Source organism: Engystomops pustulosus, chromosome 7, assembly GCF_040894005.1.
Source record: "Engystomops pustulosus chromosome 7, aEngPut4.maternal, whole genome shotgun sequence".
NCBI classification, from domain to species: Eukaryota; Metazoa; Chordata; class Amphibia; order Anura; family Leptodactylidae; genus Engystomops; species Engystomops pustulosus.
Window position 1 is genome coordinate 111,721,479 of NC_092417.1, and position 16,027 is coordinate 111,737,505.

Genomic DNA, 16,027 nt, shown 5'->3' on the forward strand with positions numbered 1-16,027 from the left:
ATTGTATCTATTGTAACTATGGCCTATAAATCTAGCAGGGCTTGAACCTTAATGCTATAAATAAGTGAATACAACAAAGCTCAATGTTATTAATCACAAAATGGAACTTAAATAGTTAACTTTTATGATTCACAAAATTTTATGGGCTTTCTAAAGTTATTGCAAAGATGGCCGCGACTGAAAACTACGAGTCCCATGATCCTTCAGTTCTCAATAACATTTCCTCCCTCTCCGGCTCTGCTCACAGTGATAATGTAACAGATTGTCTGTTGCCATAGTAATTATGTGTAACTGCCATCACTGCACATTACCTCACAGCACATGGGCATACTGGATGCACTGCAACCAACCGTCTACAGCCAAACTTCGTGTTGATCACATGGTCTGCCTAGGCAGGTACAGGACATGTGATGTGGACATGTGACCAGCAGCCCTCTTCAGTCCTGTGTCTCCTCTCCTGGAGCAAGATCAATGAACTGATTAAAGGGCCAGTTGCATTTTAACTCTCCATCATAATGTATGTCCACAACATTTTTCTGCTAAGGGGAAAAAAATGTAAATAACAACTATTAGCATATTAGCTTAGATTTTAATGATGATACATTTGTTTATGAACTATGCTTATTCCTGGAATACCCCTTAAAGATAGAATCACTAAATTACATACCTAGAGTGCATTATCACATAAGAACAGTGTTAAAACATATAAATCAGTGGAAAGCAAATAGATTCAAAACACATTCATGTGGATGGGACATTCATATTGAACTTTGGGACACTACATACATGCAGGGCAATGTACCAAAAAACAAATAGCAGATAAGAAAGGACAATAAATACATTAGGAACATGAGCTGCTTTTCTGCTAGGCTTATGCATCTAACCCCATGTGACCAAAGTTATTACTTTTTTCACTGTAAAAATGTTAGTGGTTTTGTAAAAAGTTACATTATTGATAACAACACTTAGTTTTATAATTGTTTGCAGATTCCAGGTTGTATCAATGCCTTTATCTTTAATGTGTTACACATTCATTACAGGGCCTTCACTTACTTGTCACATGTAGTACCTGAGTTCACTGATAATTGCCTTATCAACATCATAAAGTATGGAGATGATTATTATGCTTCCTCTGAAACCAATTTTACCAGAAAGATTGATCCTCAGTCACTGGACACACTAGAAAAGGTAGGCACGGTCACATGTAAATAAGTGCTACTACAGAAAAACAAACACAATTTCTGCCATTAGGTTAAAGGAGTTCTGCAGTGACAACAAGTCACCTATCAGCACAAAAGGGGCTAACTTGCTGATCAGTGGGGGTCTCAGTGATGGAATCATAAGAATGGGGGACCATTGTACTCCCGGAGCACAGAGCATCCAGTCACACATACGGAGGCTGCTGTTTTCATCTCTATGGAAATATGCTAATGGATATAGCAAAGTAATACGCTCCGCTATTAGTGTCAGGGCCATAGAGATGAATAGAGCAGCCATCACATACATGACTGGCTACTCTATGCATCTGGGGTATAACGGACCCCCATTCTCGTGATCCATGGGGGTCCCATCACTGAGACTCCCATGATCAGCAAGTTAGCCTGTGGGCTTGGGGCTATTGTGTTGTCAATGGAGAACACAATTAAAGAGAACCTTCCATTTAAACCTTCCACATAAATATTTCATTAAAAACTATGATAAGAATTTAGACTCTGTGGTTTACCGACATGAGTCTAAATGCAGACACTAAATGAGAACCTGGGGTAATGTGTTCTGGGACCCTCACCTCCAGCAGAGGTCAGCAGAGGTGTATAATTACATTTATTGAAAGGGGGCACATTTACTTACCCGGTCCTGTCATGATCCCCGATCCGAACGGTCCGACGAAGAACAAGTCCGGCGCGATTCACCAACATCGTGCGCCCGAGATCCTGTATCTGTCACTTCTCCGCCGAGGTCCACTGGAGTTCACCTTCTTCTTCCAGGTGTATGTGATTACGAAACAATTTGTGATGTTAAATCCCACGGGTTGTCCGAATCAGTCGGATCGTGCCCCCCCCTTCCCCGTTTTGTGTCGCGTGAAAACCGACGCCAAAGCGCCAAAATCCGATCGTGTGCGCCAAAAACCCCTACTAAATGCAGTGCAACACGGAAATCGTCGCTAAAAACCACAATGCGGTCCACGGACCCTTAGTAAATGTGCCACATTATGTCTAAGGCAATAGGATAGAGAGTGCGTACGAATTGGTACGGTTAGATTCGCACCATGTTCCCCATATGAGTAAATTTATTCTGGCAGCTCCTGTGCTTGAAAATTAGAGATTCATAGGGGAGCATCTGATTGATGTTAGATTTCCACATCCTCAATGTGGGTGTGTTGGGATCGTACCAATAAATTTAGTGGCCATGAAAATGGATTCTTGTAGAAAGATTCCATGATAGTGTGACCAGGTCTCTTCTGACGATAATCTAAGCAGGCATATTTCGGGGCTAGAACTCACTCTCAAGGAGAGTAAATCAGAAAGGAAAGCAGTTACATTTTCCAACATGTAGGGTGTTGGGTGCACGTCCCAGTGTTGGGTGCACTTCCCATTATGTATAAACGTATTGGAGTGAGATATGCCTGGTGTACTATATAGAGTTTTTACTATTTTTAAGGCCCCCTAGGGTACTTTAACCCTAGGTTGTCTAATTGATCCTACTATATGTTGCCATACTACAGTATGGCATAATATGGGGATTTTCCTCATTCATTACAATGTGCTAATTGTAATGAATGGGTTAAAACGAGACAGCCTCGGTTCTTCAGAAGACCCAAGGCTGTCATGGCAACCAGTCGACGCTCCCCAATCACATCATGGGGAGCAACGATCTTCACCAAGGCGGCGCCATCTTTTTGAAGCTGCCGGCACCTGCGATTGGTGCTGAGGCCTCTCCATTACATCACAGGCCGTTAAAGGGTTAAAACGCAGAGAGCATCATGAAGACCAAGGAACACACCAGGCAGGTCCGTGATGTTGTTCTGGAGCAGTTTAAAGCAAGATTTGGATACAAAAAGATTTCACAAAGATTTCACAATCTTTACAAAAAGATTTCACAAACTTTAAACACCCCAAGGAGAACTATGCAAGCGGTCATATTGTAGAGGAAGGAGTATCAGACCACTGCAAATCTCCCAAGACCAGGCGTCTCTGTAAACTTTCATCTCAAACAAGGAGAAGACAGATCAGAGATGAAGCCAAGATGCCCATGATCACTCTGGGTGAACTGCAGAGATCTACAGCTGAGGTGGGAGAGTCTGGTTATAGGACAACAATCAGTCGTACACTGCACAAATCTGCCCTTTATGGAAGAGTGGCAAGAAGAAAGCCATTTCTCAAAGATATCCATAAAAGTCTCAATTAAAATTTGCCACAAGCCACCTGGGAGACACCAAATATGTGGAAGAAACCAAAAGCAATGCAACTCATCACCCTGAACACACCATCCCACTGTCAAAAACTTTTTTAAACAAAAGTTTTAAATATCCAATAATTAGTTCCACTTCACAATTGTGTCCCACTTGTTGTTGATTCTTCACCAAAAAATTAACATTTTTATATCTGAATATATTAGATATATTTTATATCTAAGCACAAAAAGGCAGAAAAGTTCAAGGGGTCGTAATACATTTGCAAGCCACTGTATATATTATCCTTGATGTCCATCTGAAAGCATTCTCTTTTTTTTATGCTTGTCTTGTTTTTCTTTTTACAGGTAGACTACATGAAATATGTAACAGTAAATTTGGCCACATCTCACCCCCACTATGACAATGAAGGGAACACTTTGAATATGGGGACATCTATTGGTGACAAAGGGAAAACAAAGTACATCATTTTTAAAGTTCCACCAACAGTGTCAGGTAAGACACTAATAAGAACTATTCCTTGAGCCAAATGTTTTTAATTTTTTTACAGTCATACTTTTTTCATAGATCAATAGCTCTTGTCATATTGAACAGTATTGCTTATTACTTTTATTACCACAAAGAAGCCATTCCTTTATTATCCTTCTAAGTGGAGCCCATCAGGGCAGCAGTCTGTAAGTTTTTATCTCTTCACTCAGTAGAGGCTTGTGTGTGTGCAGATCTGTGGATGCAAAGATATTTTACAAAGTGTAGGTGTGGTAGAAGAGAAGATGGATCAATGATCTCTGATTTTTCTTTATTTGTTCCTAAATTCAGTACCAAGTCTAATCTGATTTTATGTATAATCAATTTATTAAACAAGTGTTATACAAACGTACAATAAGAAATATACTATACAATAGGAATATTATACAGTATTCAAAGAGAGCATAGGGGAACATAGCCATATGAGTAATACTAACAGAATACCACAGAGTTCAGGGCAGGCAAGCTTCAATACCACAAGTAGAATACAGGGAGTAAGGTAGCTTCATTACTGAATCAAGAAAACATAGGAGCTATATATATACACACTAAAAACAGATTGTAAAGAAGAAACATGTGGCAGAGGGGAGACACAGACAAGGTGGAGGGGATCAAGAAAAAAGTTGGGAAGGGAGAAAGTATGGAAGGGGCAGGGAGGGCTGAGAGATAGGTACCCTGCCCTCCTCTCCCCTCTCCTAGCCATCCTCAAACAGGTCGTGGAAGGCCTGGGTGCCCTGAAAAAGAAACCAGGGTTGCCACACTTTAAGGAATTCCGCCATGAGTTCCTCCATATGGAAGATCTGTATCTCCAGTGCCCATTCAGCGACTGGAGGTGGGCCATTGGAACGCCACTTGTGGGGGATCACTGATCTGGCCGCTCAGACAATATTGTACCAAACTATGCGTCTGAAACCCATTGGGCCCAGGGAGTAGAGAAAGCAGGGACACCTCAGGGGAGTTTTCAACCTGTGAGCTGGTGATCGCCTGTTTTGCTCCAGGACCACCAGACATGGAGCATATCTCCTCTTTCTGTACCACATCTCCAGCACATGTTCAGGATTGAGGGTTAGATGGAATGTATGAGACTAGGAACGTGGTACCATCTCGAAATTATTGTGTAGTTACGTTCCTGTCCTGAGGAGAGTTTGTGAGAATAGAAAAAGGCTTTTTGCCAATCTTCCGAAAATATTGTTGTCTCTAGCTCCCGTCCCCAACCCGCAACATAAGGCAAAGGCGAAGTGTCAGTCTAATCTGATTTTCATATTAAGTTTTATCTAATGTTAAGTTTAACACCTATTTTGTGTTTCTCTATGCATCTCGGGCTGTTCTACAGACTCCTTCATTCTCTGCATCTTCCTTCTCCCAGCCTGTGCTCTCCACAGATATGACAATTTGTTAAAAATCTTTATGAAACTGCATATATATTTTAAAGATGTTTATGGCTCTGTACTTGATTTGAACAGTACAGCACAAAAATACAGCACTTATAGAAGTCTATAGCAAACCTCAGATTTCTAAAGGGGAACTTCCTTTATAGAATATTCCTTAAAACAGTGCTGTATAGCCCCTTTGATGGCAAATGGCCAATAGCAAATGGCAAATGAGTTTTCTGTATTTTCATGACTATAAAAATTGTAGATTCACACCAAAGGCTATGTTAACTATTAACACATGTGGAATTATATGTGTCTTATATTCTAGCCACCTTTTGCTTTGATTACTATTTGCACATTCTTGCCATTCTCGTGATGAGCTTCAAGAGGTAGTAACCAGAAAAGGTTTTCACATCACAGTTGTGCCCTGTCAGGTTTAATAAGTGGGATTTCTTGCCTTATAAATGGAGTTGCGATTATCAGTTGTGTTGTGCAGAAGTCAAGTGAATAGACTGTTAGAATTTGTATTATGGATAGAAAAAAGCAGCTGCATAAAGAAAAACATTATTTCATTCAGAAATGAAGGTCAGTCAGTCTGAAAAATTGGTAAAACTTTGAAAGTGTCCCCAACTGCAGTTGCATAAAACATGAAGCGCTACAAAGAAACTGGCTCACATGAGGACCGCCCCAGGAAAGGAAGACCTCTGCTGCTGATAATAAGGTCACCAGCCTCAGAAATCGCAGGTTAACAGCAGCTTACATTAGAGACCAAGTCAATGCCACACAGAGATCTATCAGCAGACACATATCTACAACAACTGGTAAGAGGAGACTGTGTGCAGCAGCCTTCGTGGTAAAATAGTTGCTAGGAAACCACTGCTAAGGACAGACAACAAGCACAAGAGACTTGTTTGGGCTAAAGAACACAAGGAATGGACATTAGTCCAGTGAAAATCTGTGCTTTGGTCTGATAAGTCCAAATTTGAGATCTTTGGTTTCTACTACCATGTCGTTGTGCAATGCAGAAAAGATAAACAAATGGACTCTACATGCCTGGTTCCCACCGAGAAGCATGGAGGAGGAGGTGTTATGGTGTGGGGATGCTTTGCTGGTGACACTTTGGGGATGCTTTGCTGGTGACACTGTTGGGGATTTATTCAAAATTGAAGGAATACTAAACCAACACGGTTACCGCAGCATCTTGCAGCTGCTGCTATTCCATTTGGTTTGCGTTTAGTTATTTTTCAACAGGACAATGGCCCAAAAAACACCTACAGGCTGTGTAAGGGTTATTTGACCAAGAAGGAGAGTGATGGGGTGCTACAACAGCTGATCTTGCTTCCTCTGTCTCCAGACCTGAACCCAATTGAGATGATTTGGGTGAGCTGCACCGCATAGTAAAGGCAAAAGGGCCAAAAGTAATCAAAACAAAAGGTGGCTACTTTGAAGAATCTAGAAAATTTTCAGTTGTTTCACACTTTTTTGTTAAATATATAATTCCACATGTGTTAATTCATAGTTTTGATGACTTCAATGTGAATCTACAATTTTTATAGTAATGAAAATACAGAAAATTCTCTGAATGAGAAGGTGTGTTCAAACTTTTGGTTTGTACTGTAAATGAATGATATACTTGACTGATAAATCCTGCTGTACTCCAGTGCTTCCATTATAGTGGTCCCCACTAGTCTGTGCCTACTTTCCTTAAAGGAAACCTACCATTACATAAGCTGTAAGTACCCCCTGCCATTCTAACTGGTAGGTTTCCTTTAAGTATAAGCTATGACTATGATTGGCAGTATAGGTCATATACTTCTAATACTTTCCATACTTTCTGTGCAAATAATTACTTTAATATCTCCATATGGATAATGAAATATAATCTTTTCCCAGATAAAGATAAGAACAAGTCGCCCTTGAAAAGTGCTGAGGTTCTGTGTTCTATACCTGCACATCATCTTTTGAGCCCTAGTTACTACCATAGCTTTGGAATGACAGAAAACTACATTATTCTAATAGAGCAGCCATTAAAGCTGGATATCTTGAAGTTAGCAACTGCATATTTCCGTAAAGTTAACTGGGCTTCGTGCATCAGCTTCAATAAGGATGAGAAGGTGAGTTCATTGCAGATCCACAAGCTAAAGATGTACTAAAAGCTGGGTTTAATAAAACCTATAGAAACATATTGGGGCACATTTACTTACATCCCCGTTCCCGGAGTGTACGCCGGAATGCTCATCTGCCGCGATTCAAGAAGATCCTGCGCCCGATATCCTGCATGTGTCGCATGTCTGCCGGAGTCCACCTTCTTCTTCCCGGTGCATGAAAGTGCTTGGGTTGTGGCACAAATTTATATGTTAGATTCCGCACTTTGTCCGATTACATTGGCCCACGCCCCCCCCCCCATTTCTGTTGCGTGAAAACCAATCGCATGCCACATAATCCCTGGCGCCATCCCCGAAAAGTTGGGAAACCTGATGAAAATGCAGCCGTGGGACCCTTCGTAAATAAGCCCCGTTATATTTTTCTGTTATGGTAATAAAATAGGAATGGACATAATTCCCTGCCATTTATCTCCACTGTTTCATGACAGATGTTGTACCCCAATGTACATATGTACTATATGATGCACCATTATCTGAACAGGTGTGAAAATATAAGATGTCGTTGAGTTCTGACTATACAAAGTGGCAGACAGTGTAAATTGGCAGTACTGTAGTAGATGTGTGGCCCTTTCTTTGTGTGTGTTATTAGTAGTGACAGGACTGTGAAAATCGAAGTTATAATCCACCTCTACAGCTCTTGCTTACTGCTCTCCACAGTCCCTCCCCTCTGGGGAGAGTAGGAGATATATCAGGATATTAGGTGGATATTTACAGCAGTCACTTAGAGCAAAGAGGAGGAGCTGTGGAACAGTTCATTGCAAAGAGCAGTGTCAGGCTCCACAGGTAGTAGACCCACTGGACCACAACGGGCGATGACGTAAGCTGACACCTGGGATCAGTTTCTAAGTGGCACCCAGTTTTCACCAGAGCCTTCCGCAAAGCAGGTTGGACTTGCTGCAGCGTGGTACCATCAGGTCGTTCCAAAGGTTTGACTTTGTCCATGGTGGCAGCCAAGGTGCAGTACAGAAACGGAAGGTAGGTTCGTGGTCAGGGACAGGCAGGAGGTCAGGACAAGCGGCACAGGCTCAGAAGCAGAGCGGAAGGTCAAGGCTGGCAGTGGAGGAGCGTAAATGGGAACAGGTCCGGTCATAATGGGAAATCACACTAATCGCAGAAGACATGGGAATAAGCTATTTCTAAGGCTGTAAGGCACAAAGATCCGGCGGGTGTGCAGGGAGAGGCTGGTATTAAAAGGATTCTGGGTACGACCAGAGCCAATCAGTGCCGCGCTGGCCCCTTAAATGTGTGAGCTAATTATCCCTTCCTATGCCTGAAGCTTCATTGTAATATAATTGTATGGAATTGTATGTAATATTCATTGTTATATAATACATAGTAATTTTCACATAGTTCATAACTACCACTGTTGTTAGACTGTGTCAGTTACATGCATAGGTTTGCTACTCATACTGTGAAGCCTCGGGGGCATTATTTATAGACCAATACTACCTATCAGGATGAGGTCATAGTGTCGTCAATGGCCTCCACCATTTCTTTTGCATGTATTTTCATGTTTGCACCTAAATTCATATCTTGTATGTACTGATAAACGAATCAACCTTTAAATTTTAAGGATTGAATTTTGGCTGATGATTTCTAAATTGATTTGCCCTTTTTTTGTTTGATTTTTTTTATTTTTAGACTTGGTTTCACATCGTTGATAAAAGGACCAAAAAGCCTGTTGCAGAGAAGTTCTACAGTGACGCTTTGGTGGCCTACCATCATGTTAATGCTTATGAAGAAGATGGCCACATAGTGTTTGACATTATTGCATACAAGGACAATAGTTTGTATGAAATGTTTTACATGGCCAATTTAAGGAAAGACTTAAATCAAGAGACTACAATAACATCAGTACCAACCTGCAAGCGGTTTGTTGTCCCCTTACAGTTTGACAAGGTCAGTTTCTAAATATCTCACGTCATTGTTACATTAGGTGTTGCCGATACATTTGTAGTTGCTCCAACATAATATACCCAAATATTACTCTGGGTTCACTAGTTCATAAAGTTTTGTATCTATTGCAAAGGAGCAAAATAAAGAAATGTTACATGTTGGTGATAAATCTAAATGAAAGTTGCACTTTAATTGGAATCTGTTGTTAGTTTTGACAAAATAAAGCTGCAGACAGTGTTTGGCAGCAGCCGTGGAGATCTGTGTAACTATACTGTTGTTGTGAATAGTGAAAGGCCTTTTTTTTCCAGAATTGTAGCTGGACTAGATGTACGGGGGGCATCTCCTCAAACTTCTGTGTTCTTTGATCTTAGCATTTAAACTGTTCCCCACTATTCCCATCTGCTGTAATAACTAACCAGAAGCCTCTTACTCGGAGCAGGGGCACTGTCCCCTATTCAGTGAAGAGTGCATCAAATCCAGTTACAATTCTAAAATTTAAATGCAATGTTCACAGTCCTGCTTCTACCAACAACACACAAAAAGATATCAAGAGGGTTATATATCAGACGCCAGGAGCGTATGATAGCCCCGCCGCTGCTCTTCTGCAGCAAGATACATCAAAAGGCTTCGGCCTCTTGATGTATCTGGCAGGGTCCTGCGCAGCGTTTATCTCTACCCCAGGCCCAGCGACTTTTCACATGTGAAAATTTGCCCGCTGCAGCAAGTGCGCAGGTGTGGTGACAGTAACGTCCTCCACCGTCCCACGGCCGGCACCTGGCCACACCCCCCCCCCCCTTCCTTCACGGAAAGTGGCGGATTGGGGAAAATAATCGCAAGTGCTATCAAAAAGCAATATCATTTACTACTTTGTGAGGTCCTCAGGCTGGCAATAATAAACCTGGTTAAAGATTCCCTTTAATATATGCATATTGACTTAGAATATGTTTTGTAATTTCCTAGAAAGCAGAAGTGGGAGTTAACCTAGTAAAGATTCCTACAACAGCAACAGCAGTGAAAGACAAGGATGGAGAGATATTTTGTCAGCCAGAGATTTTATGTGAAGGTATGAAATTATAAATAGGAGTAATTTTCTATGGATTATGCTAGGACTTACACAATGGACACTTATGAATAAATAATGGAACTGCTATTTATAACATCTCTCTTTGTCCGGTATGTCACCACCTGCAAGGTACTTACATTGCCCTGAAACCTTGTTCCTGATTGACAGGTCTAAGTGCTATGATATTCTGCTGTGTGGAACATCCTTGGGCACTTAGAGTCATGTGACTGGGATGACGTCATCTAAGGCCTGTTACATTTACAGTATCTACCCCATGTATGTATTTGCTCACGTGAAATCACAGCATGCCTCCATGGAGGATTGGGAGAAGTAGAATTCCATGGAGGATGGATAGGAGTAGAAGTCCATGGAGACTGATGTGATTTCTGTTGCAAAACAGGACCTTAGTTGATGTGACTGTAATCACATGACATGCTGAGAAGAGGCATGGATATGGGGAGGAGCAGGTAGGAAGAGCCAACCAGCAGGACACACCCCCTCTGATGCCATGTAATATAACATAAAGTTTAATTATGGAGATGTAAGGCAACTTAATAGGGCTCTATGGAAACCTGTCATTAACTGTATATGTAATAATTTGTGGTGACAGGTTCCTTTAAATTAGTACATCAGAATGTAATGTTAAAACTGTCATCCTCTCAGCATATACAATTAATACAAAAAAAACTATTTTCACATCTGTTTCTGAAGGTAAAAAACTCCACTTAAAGGTAGTCTACTAGATCCTTAAATGACCTTGTAAAAAAAACCCGGCACTTTATCAATGTTACAAACATAGCTTTCTGGCTAAAAACAGAAATGTATTTTCTGAAATATGAGATCAGTATGGAAAACTAATAAAGTGCACTGTTCAATGCTGTTTTTACTTGAGCGGTCATTTTGGAGCTGGTAAACTACACAAAAGTTATATGGCTATCTGCAGAAATATCATAATGGCTCCGGAATTTACCCAACTGTAATTAATTTTGCCAAAAAAACGAATAAACATTTAAAAACAAATGCCATGATTTTACTGTGGCAGATGGAATGGAGCTCAACCTTTTCATTGCAAAGGTTGAATTCTGCACCAAGATATCATAAGGCATTTTCAATGTGGATTTTTCTAGGGATGTGCACAGGATTTGGATACTGCTACTGTATTGTGCCCTGTATTACTGTTCTGCCCCTTCAACAGTAACAATTTATCTTGTTATATTACTCATGTATAAAATATGTATTATATTTTCAGGAATGGAATTATCTAGAATTAACTATAAAAACCCTTGTAATAATATTAGCAGTAAACACTTCTGTTTGTTTAAGGCCTCATGCACACAACCGTATAAAAACGGCCATATATACGGCCGGGATATGGCTCCATGCAGTCCAATGGGTAATACGGTCATCCATGTACATGGCCGTATTGTCCACTCTGCCGTACCGCAAGCGAACTGTAAAAAAATATAGAGCATGTCCTATTTTCCAAAGCATTTCCGTTCTGTACAGCCCATAGAAGTCAATGGGAACGTATAAAATACGGGCTAAATACATGCTGCGTATGGCTGTGCAGCGTATTCTGCCGCATATATATGTGCAGTATCCAGAACCAGTGGGAGGTGCATTCTGTCATCCAGCCAATAGTCAGCCTTCCATCATCTGCCAGCCCACCGTATTTTATACTGATACGGTAGAAAACGTTGCCATACTGTTGCAATACGTCCTGTATTTACGGACAGAATACAGACGTATATACAGAGCAGAAAACACCTTATTGTCGTGTGCATGAGGGCAAAAGTAACAATGTATGCTCTTATATACTGTGTCTCATGCATAAAATATTTATTACATTTTCAGGAATTGAATTACCTAGAATTAACTATGATTACAATGGCAAGAAGTACAGATATGTTTACGCGTCACATGTTGAATGGCGTCCAATTCCCACCAAGGTATAGCCTTTTGTTATCATTCATTTTAGCTACACATTGCACCTTTACCAAAACGCAGAATTCAGGGAGAGAACGATCTCAAACCAAGCCAGGCTCCTATAAAGGTTTATATAAGGGCAAATTAACATGAACATGTGCCCTCCATACCGTACCACGGGAGAGGAGGAGGGGGTGAGAGCTGCTGTTGTATCTTTTCCCCGGGTACGGAACATTACGGTGCCGCACGCTCCGTCCGCCGATTGCCGGCAAATGGGGGACGTATATATGTCCCCCAACGGCTGTCTGAATGTAGCCTTACACAGTATTTTCATTAGTGTAAAAAAACATTAAAACATTTATCTGCACATGTAAATATGTTAATAATTTAATTAATTTAATGCTGTCATAGTCTGCAGAATTACAGAGTGAAAACATTTGAGATAATAATGAACAGTGATTGAGATTGCCATTTCTGCACCACCATATAATAGCATCCTTTAGGTGTGTTTAGACATTCAGGTTTTTCACACAATTTTTAACTCCTTAAAGTGGCATCCCTTTTTACTTGTTTTAGGTTTCTGTTTTTAACTCCTCTCATTCCTAAAGCCATAACTTGTAATCTTTCCTTTTACAGACCTGTATGATAACTTGTTTTCTGTTTGATAAATTGTATTAAATGATAATAATAATCTTTATTTACGCCAACAAATAATAGCTTTAAAAATAATAGGGGAAATATGCAAATATAATATTACATTACAAAAAGTCATATAGAATAATATGAGTGAGGGCCCTGCTCTCAGTGACACCATCCAATGGGAGTTTATGGACTGTTTGATCATAGAAAGCTGAAGACAGTGTTAGATATTGGCCCTGGAGATCTGTGTAAAACTGTGAAAATGGATCAATACTCCAGGATTCAGAGCACTGGGGGAGTCTTCAATCTTGAATGACAATTGAAGATGACTGCCGGGATGCAAACACAAGCAGGAATAGGACCTGCTCTTCTTCTGCGTCTGGGGCAGTTGGCTCATGCACAGAGGAATGCACAGCCAAATGCATGATCCCATATAGCAGTGATGGCAAACCTTTTAGACACCGAGTTCCGAAACTACAACAAAGACCCGCTTATTTTTAATTGATACCAGCACTCTGAGGACACCAATAAACCAGAAAATAATCCCAGGTACAGCTGTCACTTTAAAATAGCTCTGTGCACAGCAAGTCCTGGGCTGTCTGGGACTGCAGGAAGATACCTGGAGTCATCTCTGGTAATGGCCTGAGTGCCCACAGAAAGGGCTCTGAGTAGTGAATGAGGACTTGTGCTAGCTTTAGCAAATACAGCTAGCATATGTTCTGATTTCCATATTGTGTGAAGGTAGTTTGAGCAGAGGGCAAGAACTGTGCTGTGAAAGGACATTCAGGAGGATACCCAAATACTGCAAGTTCAGCTACAATCCTGAAAAATAATTATTTTTTTTAGTCCTGCTGCTACCAACAACATACAGAAATGTATGGTAACTCAGATCTACAGGGCTCCTCACTTACACTGTCTTCAGCTTTGTATGGTCAAAACTGCTGACAGATTTACTTTAATATTGTGCAATGTGTCGGAATCATAAAAAAATTCCAAATGCTGTTCCACTTTACATTTTGTTTCCTTCCTTTTTTTTACAACTACCTTTTTTCATTATTTTCAAATTATGCATCTCTTTAGACATTGTAACCATGAAGATGTTTATGTTAAACACCTTAAAAATGTAATCTTTAAAAAAATAAAGGTTTTTGTACAAAGGATTTAACATTTTTTCAACCTACTAAAACAAAATAAAACCTTTGGAAGTGTTGTATTTTAGCAATCAAATTGACCAAAAGAATAAAGGGGAGGTGTCATCTGGAGAAAACAGTGATAGTCGTAAACACAGAGCCCACAAGATAATGCATCAAACGAGTATTTTTGTCAATTTCACTGCATTTGGGATTTTCTTCTAGATGCCAAGAACACGGCATGGAATATTTAATAATGACACGTAAAAAACACTCCCTTATGCAGCTCTGTACACAGTAAATGTAAGGATTAAATTCTGTAGCTATTTTGGAATATAAACAGCTCAAATTAGTCCCTAAGCCAGTGATGGCGAACCTTTTAGAAACTGAGTGCCCAAACTACAACCAAATGTCAATGTGGCATTTTAAGCATTCTCTCCAGGGTCTCTATGTACAGGAAGAATGGTGGGTCCAGCAGGACGACCTCCAAAGATAATGCAGTTCTGTCAACACCTTCTCACTTTTCCCGCAGTTACAAACAGCCAATGAAGTGTTGCTTTAAAATAGCGCTGAGAGCGGCATCTCACCTGTTTGGTGAACACCGTCCTGCAGTGATGGCCTGAATGCCCACAGAAAGTGCTCTGAGTGTCACCTCTGGCACCCGTGCCATAGGTTCGCCACCACTGCTCTAAGACCTCCTGCACATGATTGTGTACAGCCAGTGAAAACAGATCTGTATGTGGGCCAGACCCATTCACTGCACACCTTGTACAGAAGGCGAGTCCTCGCACTATAACAACAAAATCGACTGCTTGGCCTCTTATTATTTTCCCTATTTTTTATATGCAGTTGTGGTAAATATGCATATTTATTAGGGCATCTGTTTCCCTATCCTCCTGTCTTAACTTATATTCTTTCTGTGATAGATAGTGAAATTTGACACAATGACAAAGCAGATGTTGGAATGGACTGATGACATGTGCTGGCCTGCAGAGCCTTTGTTTGTACCAGATCCCAATGGCAAGGAAGAGGATGATGGTAAGTGTCAGTGGCTTGCATACATTATGCAAGAATCTCAATACATACTTCTTAATGTGTGATAAAAATAAAAATAATGCAAAATATGATGTACTAAACATGGAGGCAATAGGCAACTAGCTTTATAGGCCTGTCTGGGGAACGTCAACTGAACCCTGGCCTGTCAATCTGAATGGTTCAAACATAGAAGGGCATATGAAGAAGTTAAAAATAAAAAAAATAAAGATGTTAAAAAAATCTTCATTAAGCTTCTTATGCCCTTGTTTTTAAGAAAAAAAGGCTGTTATAATTATGCAAATAAGCCTAGATTTATTTGCATAATTTTTTTTTTTTTTTAAACCAGGGCATAACAAGCTAAAAGAGTGGCTCTTGCCAAAGGGGGCGCACACGAGTATGTCAGTATGCATGGTTTACAATCCTTCATCCTGGTGGTAGGTGTCCTTTACTTCAAATATAACCCATTCAAGCATTAAAGCATAGCAAAATTTGATATCTCTGTGATCATACTGTCCCAAAAAGGGATAGGTCATTGGGACCTCAATGAAAAAGCTGTAAGAACAACAGTATACAGTATAAGTATAAGTACTGCAGTATAAGAACAGGCAACTGTGCTTCTCGGTCATTGCACTGCAATTTTTTTGCTATATTCTCAATACATTGTACGGAATATTAAATGATGCATCTAGAAAGTAGGATTTGTCATGCATAAAACAAGCCCTCATATATTATTTAAACTGAAAAATAAAAGTTATGGTTTCTGGAACCAACCAAATTCTTGCTTTTATGCAAGATGACAATCGGAACCAGACTGATAGCTATGGGCTGCTCTACTACTATTCTTCTGCATTAGTTCTGATGAGGCT

At 40.3% G+C, this 16,027-nt stretch overlaps 1 protein-coding gene across 2 annotated transcripts in view; it reads left to right on the plus strand.

The window, feature by feature from the left end:
- The window catches only part of BCO1 (beta-carotene oxygenase 1), a 34,329-nt gene that overhangs the window by 16,812 nt on the left and 1,490 nt on the right, over positions 1-16,027 (plus strand). For both annotated transcript variants that reach the window (XM_072117572.1, XM_072117573.1), the window contains exons 4-10: positions 1,041-1,188; positions 3,757-3,904; positions 7,201-7,421; positions 9,114-9,371; positions 10,329-10,431; positions 12,286-12,380; positions 15,053-15,164. In XM_072117572.1, coding sequence (XP_071973673.1) covers positions 1,041-1,188; positions 3,757-3,904; positions 7,201-7,421; positions 9,114-9,371; positions 10,329-10,431; positions 12,286-12,380; positions 15,053-15,164 — 1,085 coding nt within the window. The remainder of the gene's footprint in view (positions 1-1,040; positions 1,189-3,756; positions 3,905-7,200; positions 7,422-9,113; positions 9,372-10,328; positions 10,432-12,285; positions 12,381-15,052; positions 15,165-16,027) is intronic.